Source organism: Lissotriton vulgaris, chromosome 9, assembly GCF_964263255.1.
Source record: "Lissotriton vulgaris chromosome 9, aLisVul1.2, whole genome shotgun sequence".
NCBI classification, from domain to species: Eukaryota; Metazoa; Chordata; class Amphibia; order Caudata; family Salamandridae; genus Lissotriton; species Lissotriton vulgaris.
This window is the reverse complement of record NC_141697.1, coordinates 127,059,065-127,073,262: the sequence shown is the minus strand read 5'-3', so window position 1 is coordinate 127,073,262 and position 14,198 is coordinate 127,059,065. Positions and strand designations below refer to the sequence as shown.

At 42.2% G+C, this 14,198-nt stretch overlaps 1 protein-coding gene across 2 annotated transcripts in view; it reads right to left on the bottom strand.

Annotated features, from left to right (window-relative positions):
* EXD1 (exonuclease 3'-5' domain containing 1) overlaps positions 1 to 14,198 on the bottom strand; it is a 995,593-nt gene that overhangs the window by 975,140 nt on the left and 6,255 nt on the right. For both annotated transcript variants that reach the window (XM_086937165.1, XM_086937166.1), the window contains exon 2: positions 2,462 to 2,607. In XM_086937165.1, the coding sequence (XP_086793291.1) occupies positions 2,462 to 2,582 (121 nt within the window). In that variant the 5' untranslated portion in view covers positions 2,583 to 2,607. The remainder of the gene's footprint in view (positions 1 to 2,461; positions 2,608 to 14,198) is intronic.

The window sequence follows — 14,198 nt, the reverse complement described above, 5'->3', positions numbered from 1 at the left end:
AAGTGGAGGTACACGCATAAACATCTGCCCAGCTAGTGGGTATCCATTTTCTTTGCTTCTATGAGCCCGATGTTTTTGTGGATTTTTAGATTCTACTGCTTTTAATCTGTATTTTATACTTTATGCATTTTTGATAGTGGATGTACCGCGCTTTGGTTTATTATTGGATGGATGAATTCATGAACTGGCATGTGGTGCAAACGGTCTTGTTTTTATTTATTGTAATGTATTGTTTTTATTTATTGTTTTATGGCTAGGAGCCAAAATAAAGATTTTACAAACAAAAAAATTCCATCATCTGGCTAGAGCAGGGAGTTGATTTAATTAATTCTTTCAGGATTTTACTCTCCGTTTTTTGGGAAGAAGGAACTTGTTACACAGCCCGTTTTTGTTTAAGAGTATTTACTCCCCGCTGAATCATTGTATTTTCAATACTTCGTCAAAGGCATGGTCCCTGGAAAAGAGTTGAACCTTAGGAAACAGTCATTTTGCACAGTATTCATCGCCCAGCTGGCCTCTGTGACCCTTTTCACTCCCAGTTTTAAGAAACGAAAGGCTTTCTATACCGTTTTCCAAACCTACACTTCAAGTAGCCATTTCTAATCTCATCGTCAGCGTCTCCTACCCAGCTTGTGACCTGAACAAAGATAACTGATGCCAGAGAATTAAGATTAAGAGTACTTCAGGTGTACAGCCTTAGAGTCAACATGGATGTTGCACTGCCAAACATGGATAGAGCAGCAAAGAGCGAGGTCGATTTTTCAGCACCCACAATATTTGGGGTGAAATACAACATCCCACTTCTTCCAAGTGCCTAAAAGTCCTCTATTATTGACCTGTGGTTTTCTGCAAAGCTTTTGAAAACTTCACACAGAGACCAGTCATATCTGCATTGTATGGCTATGTGGTGGAAGCTTTCGCTGCCTCAGCAGATGTTCCACACATCTTTCTAGTCATAGAGTCCAGATGTTTACTTTCATTATCAGGAGGCAATGTAGATGCAGAGTTGTATATTCCCAAAAGTTCAGAATTCATCAGTACTGATGCATTTCATGTTACCATAATGAAGAAAGACTGACAGATCATTTATCACAAATGGTGATAATTCACAAGAGAACACATCTCAGCTAACATCCTACTCTATCGCCTCCCAAACTAAATTCATCTGTCCACTTTCAATCTTGTCTCCGTCTTTCTCTGTGCTGTTAGTGTTCTTGTGTTAATGGCTTGGGAACACAGCAATGATGTCATCGGGACACGACTAACCCTTGTGCCTCTGGATGCCATTTTGTTTACCGAGAGCTTGATAGTTCTTCCTACTTTGCTCTTGGAAATTAGGAAACCCCAACTTCCGACTTGGCATTGGACCAGAGACTGTGGGCTTGATTCACAAAGGTATCTAAAATAATTTACACTTTTGAGTACATTTACTACTCCAGTGTAAGTTACACTTATGAAGTAAATTTACACTCGGATTTGTGAATAGCCAAACAGGAGTTAAGTTTCTTAAAATTTTAAATTACTCCGAAGGGTAAGTGAGTCAGGCCCTAAAATAATATGTTCAGTATAGCCAGGTCAAAAACCTTATAGAACTTAGGAAATAATTTGCTGATATTAATGAGACTGAAAATGTGAAAAAAAGGACCGTATTCACTATTAAATTAAACCTTGAGGAAGACCCAATAAGGACGAAACATGACTGCCGTCAATGAAGTTATTAAATGGATTGTGCTACCTTGGAATACTAGGAATTTGAGGGACATCTCGACTGGATACTTTTGCATGTATAAAATCATTATGGAAAAATGAATCCAAATTGTGATTTACTAGAGTTACTCAGCACACATTATTGTTGAATTATTTTGAATATCTGGCAGATAGAGTGGAGATCTATAGCAGCAGATACCCTAATGATTGCACCAGTATTGAGCTCTAGTGATTGTATCAGCATTGGACTGAAGGTATGGACTTTAAGTGTGGGGTTTAGGAGCATTAGCTGCTATTGTAAATTATGTGCTGCTACTGTAAAGAAGAATCACTGCTTGTGTGGCCAAGGAAACCAGTTCATTAACTCATAGATAAACATTTCTAGCCTTTAAACAGTAACTGGAACACACTCAATAGGCCATGTGTGAAATATGGAGTCTAAAACCCCAACAGGCCACAGATGGCCAAAAGATTGTCACTTGTTTCTTTTGATCAATGGAAGGGACTCGATTGAAGTAGTCCTTTGATAGTTTGTTGTTAGGCCTCCTGTTACCAATGGACCTTATACATCAAAAACCATGGCTGACTTCTGCACTTTCTGATCTTGGGAATAATACCTGGCAGCAATATTTCACAACAGTATTAGGAGGAATTAATTGGCTGTGACATCTATGTCAACATAGCAGTTTTACACGTAGGAAAAGATCCATCAGGCGTTAGAAGTTAAAAACTTAAAGTCACAAAAATAGCTTACCTTTACTTAAGAGTATAGCTCTGCTAGGGTCCACATGTTGTAAAACCCCTTGGAATGAGCCACACTTTAGGGTGATTTTTATGCATTGTCCGAGAACCCGACTCAAGAACGTTTGATCCATGATGAAAACTTTACTGCATTAAACACTAGAACGATAAAGGCCAGTGTCAGATAAAGGTCAACCCTAAGCAAAAGATCTAAACTGCCACAGATTTTATGCATTTCAGAAGAGCTTCAACCACTAAATTAGCGCTAAGTATTCTTACACTTTTTCCTCAAGATACAAAGCTACAGCTTGACTGTTGGGGTTTGATTCATGGTATCTGGATATTCATTGCGTCTCAATCCGGTTTTTCTTTGGGACACACAACCTGAAACTTCCTTATAGAAGGGAGAGGGAATTCCAGTGCGATTTCTAATGCAATATGGCTCTGGTTGCAACTATACCCTCTCCCAATCATCTAAACCACTGCCTCGGCTTACAGCCTATTCTCTCAGGTTCCAAGTAGGCACAGCTCAGGCATAACTGAAGATAAGAATCAAACTGCTGACTGCTCAAAACAGTGGTAAAAGCGCCTGGATATTTGCAAACCAAAAGCTTTTTCCAAGAGTAGGACCCAATCCACACAGCAGATATATTGTATGCAAATAAACCAAATAAAGTGCTCCAAAGTCAATCATACTGGCAAAGAGAGGTCACGAGCAGTCACCTTAAATGTGCTTATATTCCACAACCATAAATGAAGTGTGGTATGCACACACTTGAGTGTACATAACACAGTGAAGAAAATGACAGGTAACGAGTGGCTTCCATAGAATGAATGTAGGACACAACCCACTTAAGAGTGCACCAGTTCAAAAAGGTACAAAACACTTCGTCCCAACATACAAAGGTCCCACATTCAAGCGAGGACTTTAGGACAGGAGCCAAAAAAACCTAGTGAAAACTGTACTCTAATAGGCTTAATCCTTCAATTGGAGTATATTTCCAACTGCCACATACTTCAAAGAATATAGGAATTCTTCCCTGCACTCTGTAACATTATCACAATGCAGCACCACACAACAACATGAGCAATAGTCGATCAAATTGTATTATTTAATGTTGTATATAAAAGTATATTTCTAGCACGGCAGCATTTTACTGGCCTTATCCAGTCATTAATTTATTGTACCAGTGGGCCAGTATTTAGCAGTTTTTGTGCTCCTACATATGGCAGGTCAGGAAATTGGAGTGCAGAGATAAAAACATTTATCCAAAATGCAATAATTCTCTGGTTGTGTACCTAAAGTTTGGAACTCCATTCCCCCTTCATCTGAATCATTCTACCTGCGCTTTAAAGAAATTAAAATTAAATAGAGTTGAAACTTTTATTGTTTAATTCTTTTCTTTTCTGTCCTAGCCCATCTCTACTCTCCTCGGAAGTCCCAGATCAACTGAACTACACAGCTTTTTTTCCAGGGTACAAGGGACAGCTGTGTAGTGGGCAAAATTTGATATCTAAAATTTCAAAATAAGCACACTCAAAAAGTAAGTGGGAGGGAGCCAAAAACGGAAGCAAGGTCAAACCGGTTACCAACCACATTCAGCTAGAGAACAAAGCAGGCACTTTCCCCTCAGAGACAGTCAAATGTTCCTGCTACAGTTGGGGCTCGGAAACCGTTGAACAGGATTCTAAAAGTTGTTTCTCCAGTGGAACACATGTAAGGGCATATGTTGCATGCATATACCAAATATTTTACTTACGTTCTGCATAGAGGCAAATGGAGCATCACTTTTCTTAACAAACATTTACTAAGTAAGGGATAACTTACCATTGAGTTGAGTAACAGCACCAAATATTTGGAATGCCACGACACTGCTAAACTACAATAGTGAGCAGTCCATGGGTACGTTTTGCGAAATCATAAAAGATGTATCAATCACTAAAGAACCCTGGAGCACCAAAGTGCAAGACAACCTCACCAGTATAATTTAACTTCTGGGAACAAGCAAGTGTTTATGAGTTTTTAAACTGGGTCCGGCTAGTAATTAAATGTAATTTCAAAAACAGTGTGTTCCCAAATCTTGGGACAACCTGTCAACTATCACCTAGACCATAGAAATGCCCACTAACAGCTAGATTTTCTTCTCCAGATCTTAGATCTTTAGTTGGGGCATGCTAGAACATAAAAGAACAGATTTTATCAGGTCATATTCATGAAAAAAATTATGCATATATAAAAAGACATGGAAACTAAACTGTGGCCTTCATTGGATCCAGTGCAGAATTGGGGAGACAGTCATATTTAGAAATATCTGAGACAATGGCAGTAGCACGGTTCTGTAGTTTTTGCAAGTAGTTCAGGATTTTTGTTAAACACCCAAAAAACATGGATCACTATAATTAATTTGTGAAGCAATATTTGTTTTAACAATTGTTGAGTTGACCCCAGTGTCAAACAGTGACTCATCTTGCCCCTCAAGATGATGAAATGAGTGTTGGTTTTGGTAACCACATGTATCTGCTCTTCTATTGTTAGGTCTGCTTAAAAACGGAAAACAGGGCTTTTCACTCTTTTGAAACCTGGGAACACCCTTCACACAAAATACGCAATAGCCTAGGGTCCCATTTTCTCTATCGGATGGTTGCAGTCCACAATTAAAAGCTGCATTTAATGCAAGCCTGACACTTCCAAGGTTGAATAAGGTCAAATTGGATCCCAAGTTCTTCTAGATTGTTACCATAATTAATAGTCAAAAGAAGCAATATTTGATGATCAATATTCCAAGGAGCTGTGCTGAGGTTTAATATAACGTGTAAAAGTAGGAGAGTACAGAGAGACCTGTGGCATATGTCAAACATGGTTGAGCCTAGTTGTACATGTACTTGACCCGTGTGGACCCTTTAGAAACTCCTCAAACAATGTGATGGAGGACATGGTGTCTTGTCGCTCTGGACAAAAGATGTAACAGTATTCCATGTTTGATTCTGTTTGTTGCAGTCAAAAGGTCAACCAACAACAAAGGAGATCATAGATACATTACCAGCAGTTTACAACAGTTGATTGTGTAGGAAGAGCTCAGACAAATCATCAGGTCTAACTCTTTTTATCCATCTGTGAACAATGCATGGGTTTCAGGGCAAGTAAACAACTGAAGAGTTTCAACCTGCTCTGTAAAGGAAAAAGGAGACCCGCAATCTGCCAATGGCTAGATGGATCATGAAGCAGAGATGAAACCAAAGATTGCTTTAGTAACTCGACTTTATTCTTGAAGAAAGAGCACTTGATAATAACAGCAGCAGATGCTGCTATCCAAGCTGCATTCTACTTAACCCTTTCGATGCTCATGACGAGCTCAGCTCGTCATGATGCACAGTTGAGCTGTGCTGATGACGAGCTGAGCTCGTCATGAATAAAGGAGCTTTCAAAAAAGTCAGCACCGGAGGGGAAAACCCTTAGCAGCCAAGGTGATAAAGTTAGGTTGGAATGAGGTCTACCAGGAAGTTCGTTTGTTAATGTCCTACACAGGTATACGTCTTCTGTGATAATCAATTAGTACAATAGGAGGCACAAGGGCAAACCACGAGAATAACCCCCCCCCCTAAAGGGCCAACACATCCCCTCAGGACCAGTCCCAACGAATATGAGACGGAACAGATACTCTCCCTCCTGGAAACCCATATAGCAACCATAACCCGGGGCTTAAGAAAAAGAATCGCCAACCTCGCGGCCCACAAACATCAACGGACCCACTCCTACACCACCAGCTCACAACAGAAAGCTCCCATAGTCCCCCTCAGAAAGGGGTCACAATCCCCCTCCCCAGGACTTCTCAGAGGCCCTAAAGAACTAGTGAGCCTATGTCCATGAGTGAGGCAGCGGTCCTCGCCTACCTGAACGACAATCTCAGGACTATCACCCTACAATCCAAAATACAGGTGATCACCGGGCTAGGAAGAGAACAAGACTCGCCAAAATCACCCGCACAGTCATCCCTAGAGCCCCCCTTAAAAAGGCTCTCATAACAGACTCCCCCCACAAGCTGCATGCTCATTAACTGCAGATCAGCCATCAAACATGCCACTGAACTTGCAGAATCCATCCTCACCTATGACATTGAAATAGCTTTCATCACTGAAACCTGGCTCAAGGACTCCTCCCTACACTCTCCTGGACACCCTTGTCCCCCCAGGCTTCTCAATCACTCGCAAAGCCCGAAAAGACCAAAGAGGAGGAGGCATAGCAATCATCCACAGAGACAATATCTCCATGTCGAAGCCGACTCCCAACTACAACACCTTTGAATGCCTAACTGTCACCAATGGTACAAGCAACAAAGAATCTGTCACCATTGGTACAAGCAACAAAGACTCATTAACCTGTCACCTTATCTACCACCCCCCAATCAACTCAGCTGATTTCACTGAACACCTGTCCGACCTGATTGCCCACTGTTCACTTCAAGATACTAAGAACCTAATTCTAGGGAACTTCAACCTTCACTGGAATGAAGTTAACAATCCACCAGTACGCAACCTGAATGAGCTACTTCTCAACAACAACCTCTTGCAACACTGCACAGAAGAGACCCAAAACAAAGGATCAACCCGTGATGCCATTATAGCCAAAAGAGACAGTGTCGATAACTCACACCTTGCCCGTGGACTGGTCTGACCACCACTTAATCCTCTTCCACCTCACCCAACCAGTTAACCTACAACTACCCATCCGTTAACCGCCCAAATGGACCAGAAACCTCATCCAGGTCAACATGACTGACTTGAAGGGAAAAGTCAATGCACAACTCAGCATCCCCACGGATGGTCTAACCACGACAGAACTCACGGACCATTACAACACATTCATTCTAGATCAGATGGCCCCCTTGAAACTAAAAAAAAAAAAAACATTGAAAGGAGACAACTTGGAGCCATAGAAAGACTCTGGAGAAAAAAAAACCTCCACGTGCCTACTTGAACAAAGCATCTTGAAGAAAATACAAAAAACACATCCATAGCGTTAAATCCAACTTCTTCTGCTCCGCCCTGGACAATGCTAAAAACAGGCCCAACAAACTACTCAAAATCATCAAGCAGGAAACCTCCAAGCCCCTCGTATCCTCTACCCAGGCCTCCAAGGAACTGTGTGAAAACTTTGCCACCTTCTTTGAAGAAAAAATCTACAAGATTTAGCTCTCACTAGATACAGACACCTACGCCAACTCCGCATGCATAAGCCCGCCCCCAGTCGCAATGGATAACAGTGGCCAGCTACACACCATTGCGTGGAAATCCTTCAATCCCATCTCAGTAGCCGAGATTATCAAATTAATCTCCATCACCAATCCGGCTTCCCACGCCCTCAACCCTACACCCTACCTACTGACCAAAGAACTCAAACTCTCCATAGCCCGGTTCTGGTGCAGAATCATCAACAGCTCCTTGAGAACCGGAAGCATACCCAACTGCCTTAAAGTTGGCCAAGTAACACCAATAATTAAGAAACCAGGCCTTGACTGCACAGACCTAAACAACTTCAAGTTCAGACCCATCTCCAATCTCCCCCTCCTATGCAAAATCCTCGAAACATGCGCACTCTCTCAACTGATTCAGCAAATGGACAATATTAGCCTTCTTGACCCTCACCAATCAGGTTTCAGAAAAGGTTACTGCACCGAAACGGCGATCCTCAACATCACAGATGACATCCGTAAATCACTGGATACCGATCACTGCTGCCTACTCATTCTCCTAGACCTGTTGGCTGCTTTCGACACGGTTGATCACCAGCTCCTCATCAAGGCCCTACAAGAAAGGGTTGGTGCAGATGAGACCGTCCTCCGGTGGTGCACAGCCTTCCTACAAAACAGATCGCAAAGGATAAAAAACAAAGACTTTGCATCCGACCCCCGCCCAGCCAGCAGGGGTGTACCCCAAGGTTCAGTGCTCTCTCCAACACTGTTCACCATATACATACAACCCATCTCAACGATACACAAAAACGCAAAGATCTCCTTCCACCTATATGCTGATGACACTCCGATTTATTTAGAAACTACCTTCTGAGACGACATTTCCAGACTAAAGAACACTATTAAAGAAATTCAACAATGGCGGTCCCAAAACCACCTCAAACTCAATCAAGTCAAAACAGAGTTCCTCCTAATCTCCAACAAGAAAGAGAACCACAAATTGTTGAATGGCTTAAGGATATGGATGCCCCAAGTAGCACTCCCACCATAGCTAACTCAGTAAAATCTCTGGGAATCACCCTTGACCCAAAACTGGAAATGACCCACCACAGTGAAGTCACCAGAGTAAACTCCCCTCCCTAATCCCAACGCTGCTCTCATGCGGTTACCCAGCATAAAAGCAGTGACACGATTGGATGGAGCAGGCTGGCTCACCGCTCATACTGACACTTGAGGCCCATGTTGTCCATCTATCCAGCTGTATAACAGGCCAAGCTGGAGAAATTTAAACTGTGCATATCAGGCTAGTATTCGCAAGACTGTCAGTCAAAGTGACATGCATAGTTTAAACTGGTGTAGCCAGGCAGCACTCCTCCCCGCTCCCAGTCTGCAGTGCAGCATTGGCCCTGCCCCGTATGCCCCAACAATCTGCTCCGGCGGCTGGCAAAACAAACATTTTAAGGGTAATTAAGTGACTTTATTACCATTTTATTTTTCACTTTTGCTATGCTCACAGCAGGGCACTCTTCTGTCCAAATGGAGCAGCCACTGCTGCTTCAGAGTCTGGCATAAAATCCACAAAACATAGCAAAATGGAGTATGTTTTGGGGAGACACTAGGTCGCAGCCACAGGGTATAGAACTAATTACCACATTCGGGCCCTTCAGGAAAGCTAAAAACCAGTTAAGATGGTTCATCCTCAACCTCGTAAAAAAAGATTTTAAAAATGTTTTGGGGAGGGGACCCTAATAAGGTATGGTTCTTTACAGAAACAGTTATTAAATGATGTATTGGCACGGACAGAAGGCTTAGAGAGTTTCACGCCCTTTCTATCACCTTGTTTGTTCTAATTAAAAGCCGGCTCTATTGACATTTCTTTGCTACATAGTCGCTTGTCAGTTACTAAATCACTTTCATTGCTGGGTCGTTTTCAGATTATCTAAAACACGAAACGGACTGAAAGGAATAAGTCGCCCCTGCATTTTACTGCTTGAGAATTTCATTTGAAGCTCGGTATGTTTTTTCTAATTAAAAGCCGGCTGTATTGACATTTCCCAGCGTCTGTATATTAAAGTAATATATACACATTTTTTACTTAGACTTCCTCTGTGAGTCTTCTCTTCTCGGCGTAGGCGAACCTTTAGCAAGATTATTTTTAGGTGAGCACGATTATACACCTGTAACTACTACCTTGTTGCGAATTCATCTCGATTAGATTGTTCTGACGTACCACCCGATTACTTTCACACAGGTCTCCACCGTATCCCATTGCGAACCTGGTTCTTCCTCTCGTGAAAATCTTTCCCAAGAAAGAAATGTAAGTAAACAAGCAGCCCCCACTACCACTAAGAGAGCTTTCCTAGTATGGTTTCAACCTCCTGACTCCCTATATGTTTTAACCCCTGTAGATTCCGCCATATTCCACCTTATTATAAAGTTGAGGCTCCCCAGCCCCCCGCATTCAGTTGCTTGTTGGTAAGTCTGTGTAGAAAAGGGTGGTCACTATGTGTTGCGCCTGATGTTGATCACTTGGTAAAAACAACTGGGTTACGTTGAAATTTACACTTTCTCTTTTTTCTTTTTATTTATTTTTCCCACCCAGAGAAAACCCAAGGCCCTGAAGAGAATCCCCACAAGCCAACGGGATTCGAAACGCGTAGGCCATAGCCACACAGTTGTCTGCAAGAGTGACAAGCACTGATGTTAAGAATTGTTTTGTTGCTTGTCCCGATTTTGTGTACATTACCTTTTCTAAATAACATTTAATCTCTTTATAGGATTGTACTTGGTGCGAGACTAATTATTAAGTGACTATAGTGTTAAATGCCCCGCAGACCTTGGCTTCTTTTCTCAATTCTTTTCCCCTTTTGTCTGGTGTTATCTTGTAAATATTGAAAAACTTTTGTACACTTTGTATTGCTCTAAAAGCTATTGTACCCCTTCCCTTTCTTGAATGGTTGCATCGTGTATGCTTGTGATATGTGTGATATGTTGAATGATTCCTAAAATTGACCCCCTGCTGAATATGTTTTCTATGTTTGTCTCTTGGAATATGCATTCGTTAAAAGTATGAGTTTTTGTGTTGATAAAATCTCAAAGAATAATAAAAGTTATTAATTAGCTATTGGTCTTGAATGTTGTTTCAAGTACTGTACCCAAAAGTATATGAATTGTTTGGTGATCAGTATTGGCAACTCTCTTTTGTTATCTACTTTCTATCACCTTAGCATACGGAGACAAACACTTTCTTGTCACTTGATTGAAAATATTGTTAGAAGATGATTTTATATGCTTTTCTATTTGCAGTCCTTTAGCAGAGGCAGTTGAAATTAGACATTGATCTGTCGATTGATAAAATGTATTGCTGTGATTACTTACTGGTAATAGCATCACTGAGACCTTCTCTCGCTGTGATGAATCTCACATTGAGGCCCATGTGCCTCCATTCACAACCCTTTCCAAAATATAAAAACACCTTCTCTCCTCCTCACTATCTGTTACGTATCAAGCCCAAACACACAGTTGGACTGGTAGATAGGGCGGGAAGGAGGGATGGACTGATTTGTTACAGCAAGAGAAGGACTCAGAGTAATGCTATTACCAGTAAGTAATCACAGTATTACCTCCTCGTCCCTATAGCTGTAATGAATCACACGTTGAGATGCACCAAAGCCACAAAAAGGACCAGGACAACTGCACAGAAAATGCAAACATATATTTAATCCACAGGAAGAACAGCTTACAATTTAGAAGCCAGCACTTTAGAAGTGCAGCACCTCTGGACCCTGAAGCACATGATAATGGGACACAAAAGTAGAAAGAAGACCTGCTCAAGTGGCCGCCAGACAGTTCTCTTGTAAAGAAGTACCCTGGAGCTCTGCAACAGAAGCAGACAAGCCCCTAGTAGACCTCCCCTGTATCCCCAGAGACACGCCAAACTGCTTATGAGCAAGCAAAATCTCCGACCGAATTCACCTGCCCTGAGTGGAAGGCTTATCTCCCTTTCGGGCAGGACCAAAGATAACAAATAAAGAGGAGGAAACTCCTTCACACGTTTCAGGTAAATCCGAACGGCCGTACATACATCCAGCACATGAAGTGCCACTTCCTCAGTAGACAGAGGATCAGGGAAAAATACCTGAAGAATGATCTCCTACTGACGATAAGACAGAATTCACTTCTGGCACAAAGCCAGGGACCAACCAAAGAACAATCCTGTCATCACACTCACAAAAGAAATGAGACAGACGGGAAAATGAGCTTAACTCTCCCAACCGGCGAACAGAGGTTACTGCCGCCAGAAAAAATACTTTCAGGTCAAAAGTCGTAACCCCACAGACGTAAGAGGCCTAAAACTAGGGTACAGACAAGCCTCCCATTGCATTGTACTCTTCGGCCATGTTGTTTAAGGGCCTCGTCTATGCCCTTTGTTAAGGGTCCCCCCTCCCCAAGCACTCGTACCATACAAACTCCCTTGAACTTGCGTGGTCTCAAAAGGATAAAGTCCAATCTTTATATTGGGCATTACACTGTTCTCCTTTTGGTTTGGTCTTACTCCGATGCTGCTCTTCTCTTCCCATCTTCATTGATAATTCCGCTCTCCCTCTAGACTCCTTTATCTGTATTGCCAATGATCCTTTCTACTTCTCGCTCTTTCAATGCCCTAGTCTTTCCACTTTGCCAGTTCAGCTTCTTTTTTTGTCATCTTCTGGTTTTAGTTTTAGGCAGTTTTCAAATTAGCCCAAAAACAAGAGCTATACAGAGGGCCACGGGCAAGGGGCATTTTCCCATGATTTAAAGTTTCAGTGCAGTCCAGGTTAATATTTGTACCAAATCTGCAAATATTTCTGAGAATAGGTCATCACAATGTGTGAGCAATTGGGTTGTTGGTCAAGGGCACTGAGTCCTTCTCAAGCAACAGCCACAATCCTGGTCAGGGTGAAACATAAAAAGTTGCTACATTAACTTATGCTTAACCCTCTGGTAGTTTCCCGTGTGGACACATAGAACACAGACATAGCTTGTTCTCTTTGATTAACCACAGACTGGGAATGATCCCTTTACCGCGGGGAGCCATCTCTCACCCAGCCGGACATAAGACACAGTTACTTCCTCTTCTCCTCGCTGTGTCTCCTACCCCTTCCCCCACCTCTTACCTCCTTCATTCTTTGCTTGCCTACCCTATTCCTTTCCTCTCGCCCTTGAATAGCTCTCCCCCTGCCTGCTTTGTTTATCCTTGTGCCTATTCTCCACTTAATCCCCATCCCCATTTTACCTTACCCTTCTAAACACCATGAACCAACGGATGTAAGTTGTAATTGATGTACCTTCTGTAACAATGTGTAACTTGTAACCTATGTAACTCTCCTCATGTAAAGCGCTCCGATACCTCCGGTTCTAGCCAGCGCTATATAAAACTCAAGTAAATTTTTAAAAAATTAATAATAATGTGGAAAGTACTTATGGGGCATTCACAGTAATAAAGCAACACTATAACAAGATTTTGGGGCCAGATGTACGAACCTTACAATTTGCAACTCGCAAATTGTAATTTACTACATTGTCTCAGGACACTGTTAGCGATTCGCCTGCCTCATTAATATTCATGAGACAGGTGCAATTTGCAACCCCATTAGGAATGCCTAGAACTCCCAGGGATGGTGGCCTGCTGGGGTCAGCAGACCACCAAGTCTGAGACTGCTTTTTAAATAAAGAAGTTTATTTTTTATTTTTAATGCAGCTCGTTTTCCTCGAAGGAACACGAGCTGCATTTAAAAAAGAAAAATGAAACATTTGTTTAATTTTTTTAAGGAGTAGGCAGTGGTCTGTGGGACAAAGTTAAAAGTGATGGCTGACATGGATGGATCGCAGTTCGGATACAAGAAGTAGATTGGGCCGTCTCGACTTACCTTCGGACGTAAAATAGATATTTCAAAGAAAAGTCTCTGAGAAGGTAAAGTTCAGTGGGGCAAGGCAGCCAGAGGTGTCCGAGGAGGAGACGTCATCATCAGAGAGTCACTGGTAAAGTTGCAGTGAAGATTTCTATGTTTGAACTCCGTCTCTTATTTGAAAGTCGAAAGTCTCCAGAAGGATGAAACTGCAGGCTGCAGCCAATGAGGGCTCCAAGAGGCAAGGTAGCCCTCTGACGAAGTGCCACTGATTGGATTAGGTTCCAGTCTCCTCTCGGTTCTCAGAGCACTTTTAGGTATAACATTTTGGATTTTGGCTGGTTGAGCACCTTTAGCACCACTTCCAAGGATGTGCCTAGATGCCATTTGCATATTGTTGGGAGCCTTTCATGTACCAGTCACTTTGAACAAGAGACCGACAAACTAGCCCTTGGAGTAACTCTGTTGGTCCTGGATTAAAGCAACAAAAAAACAATAAAAAGTCTAACGCAGCAGGGCAGTCCTCTGAGTGCACAGGACAGGCTTTGTGCAGCAGGGCAGGCCTTTAAAGTTCACAGCAGGCCACAGGCAGTAGGGCAGTCCTTCGCAGGTCCGGAAGTGAACTGAAGAGTGGGTCTGAAGGTCCTATTTTTATACCTGGTTCCAGCTTTGA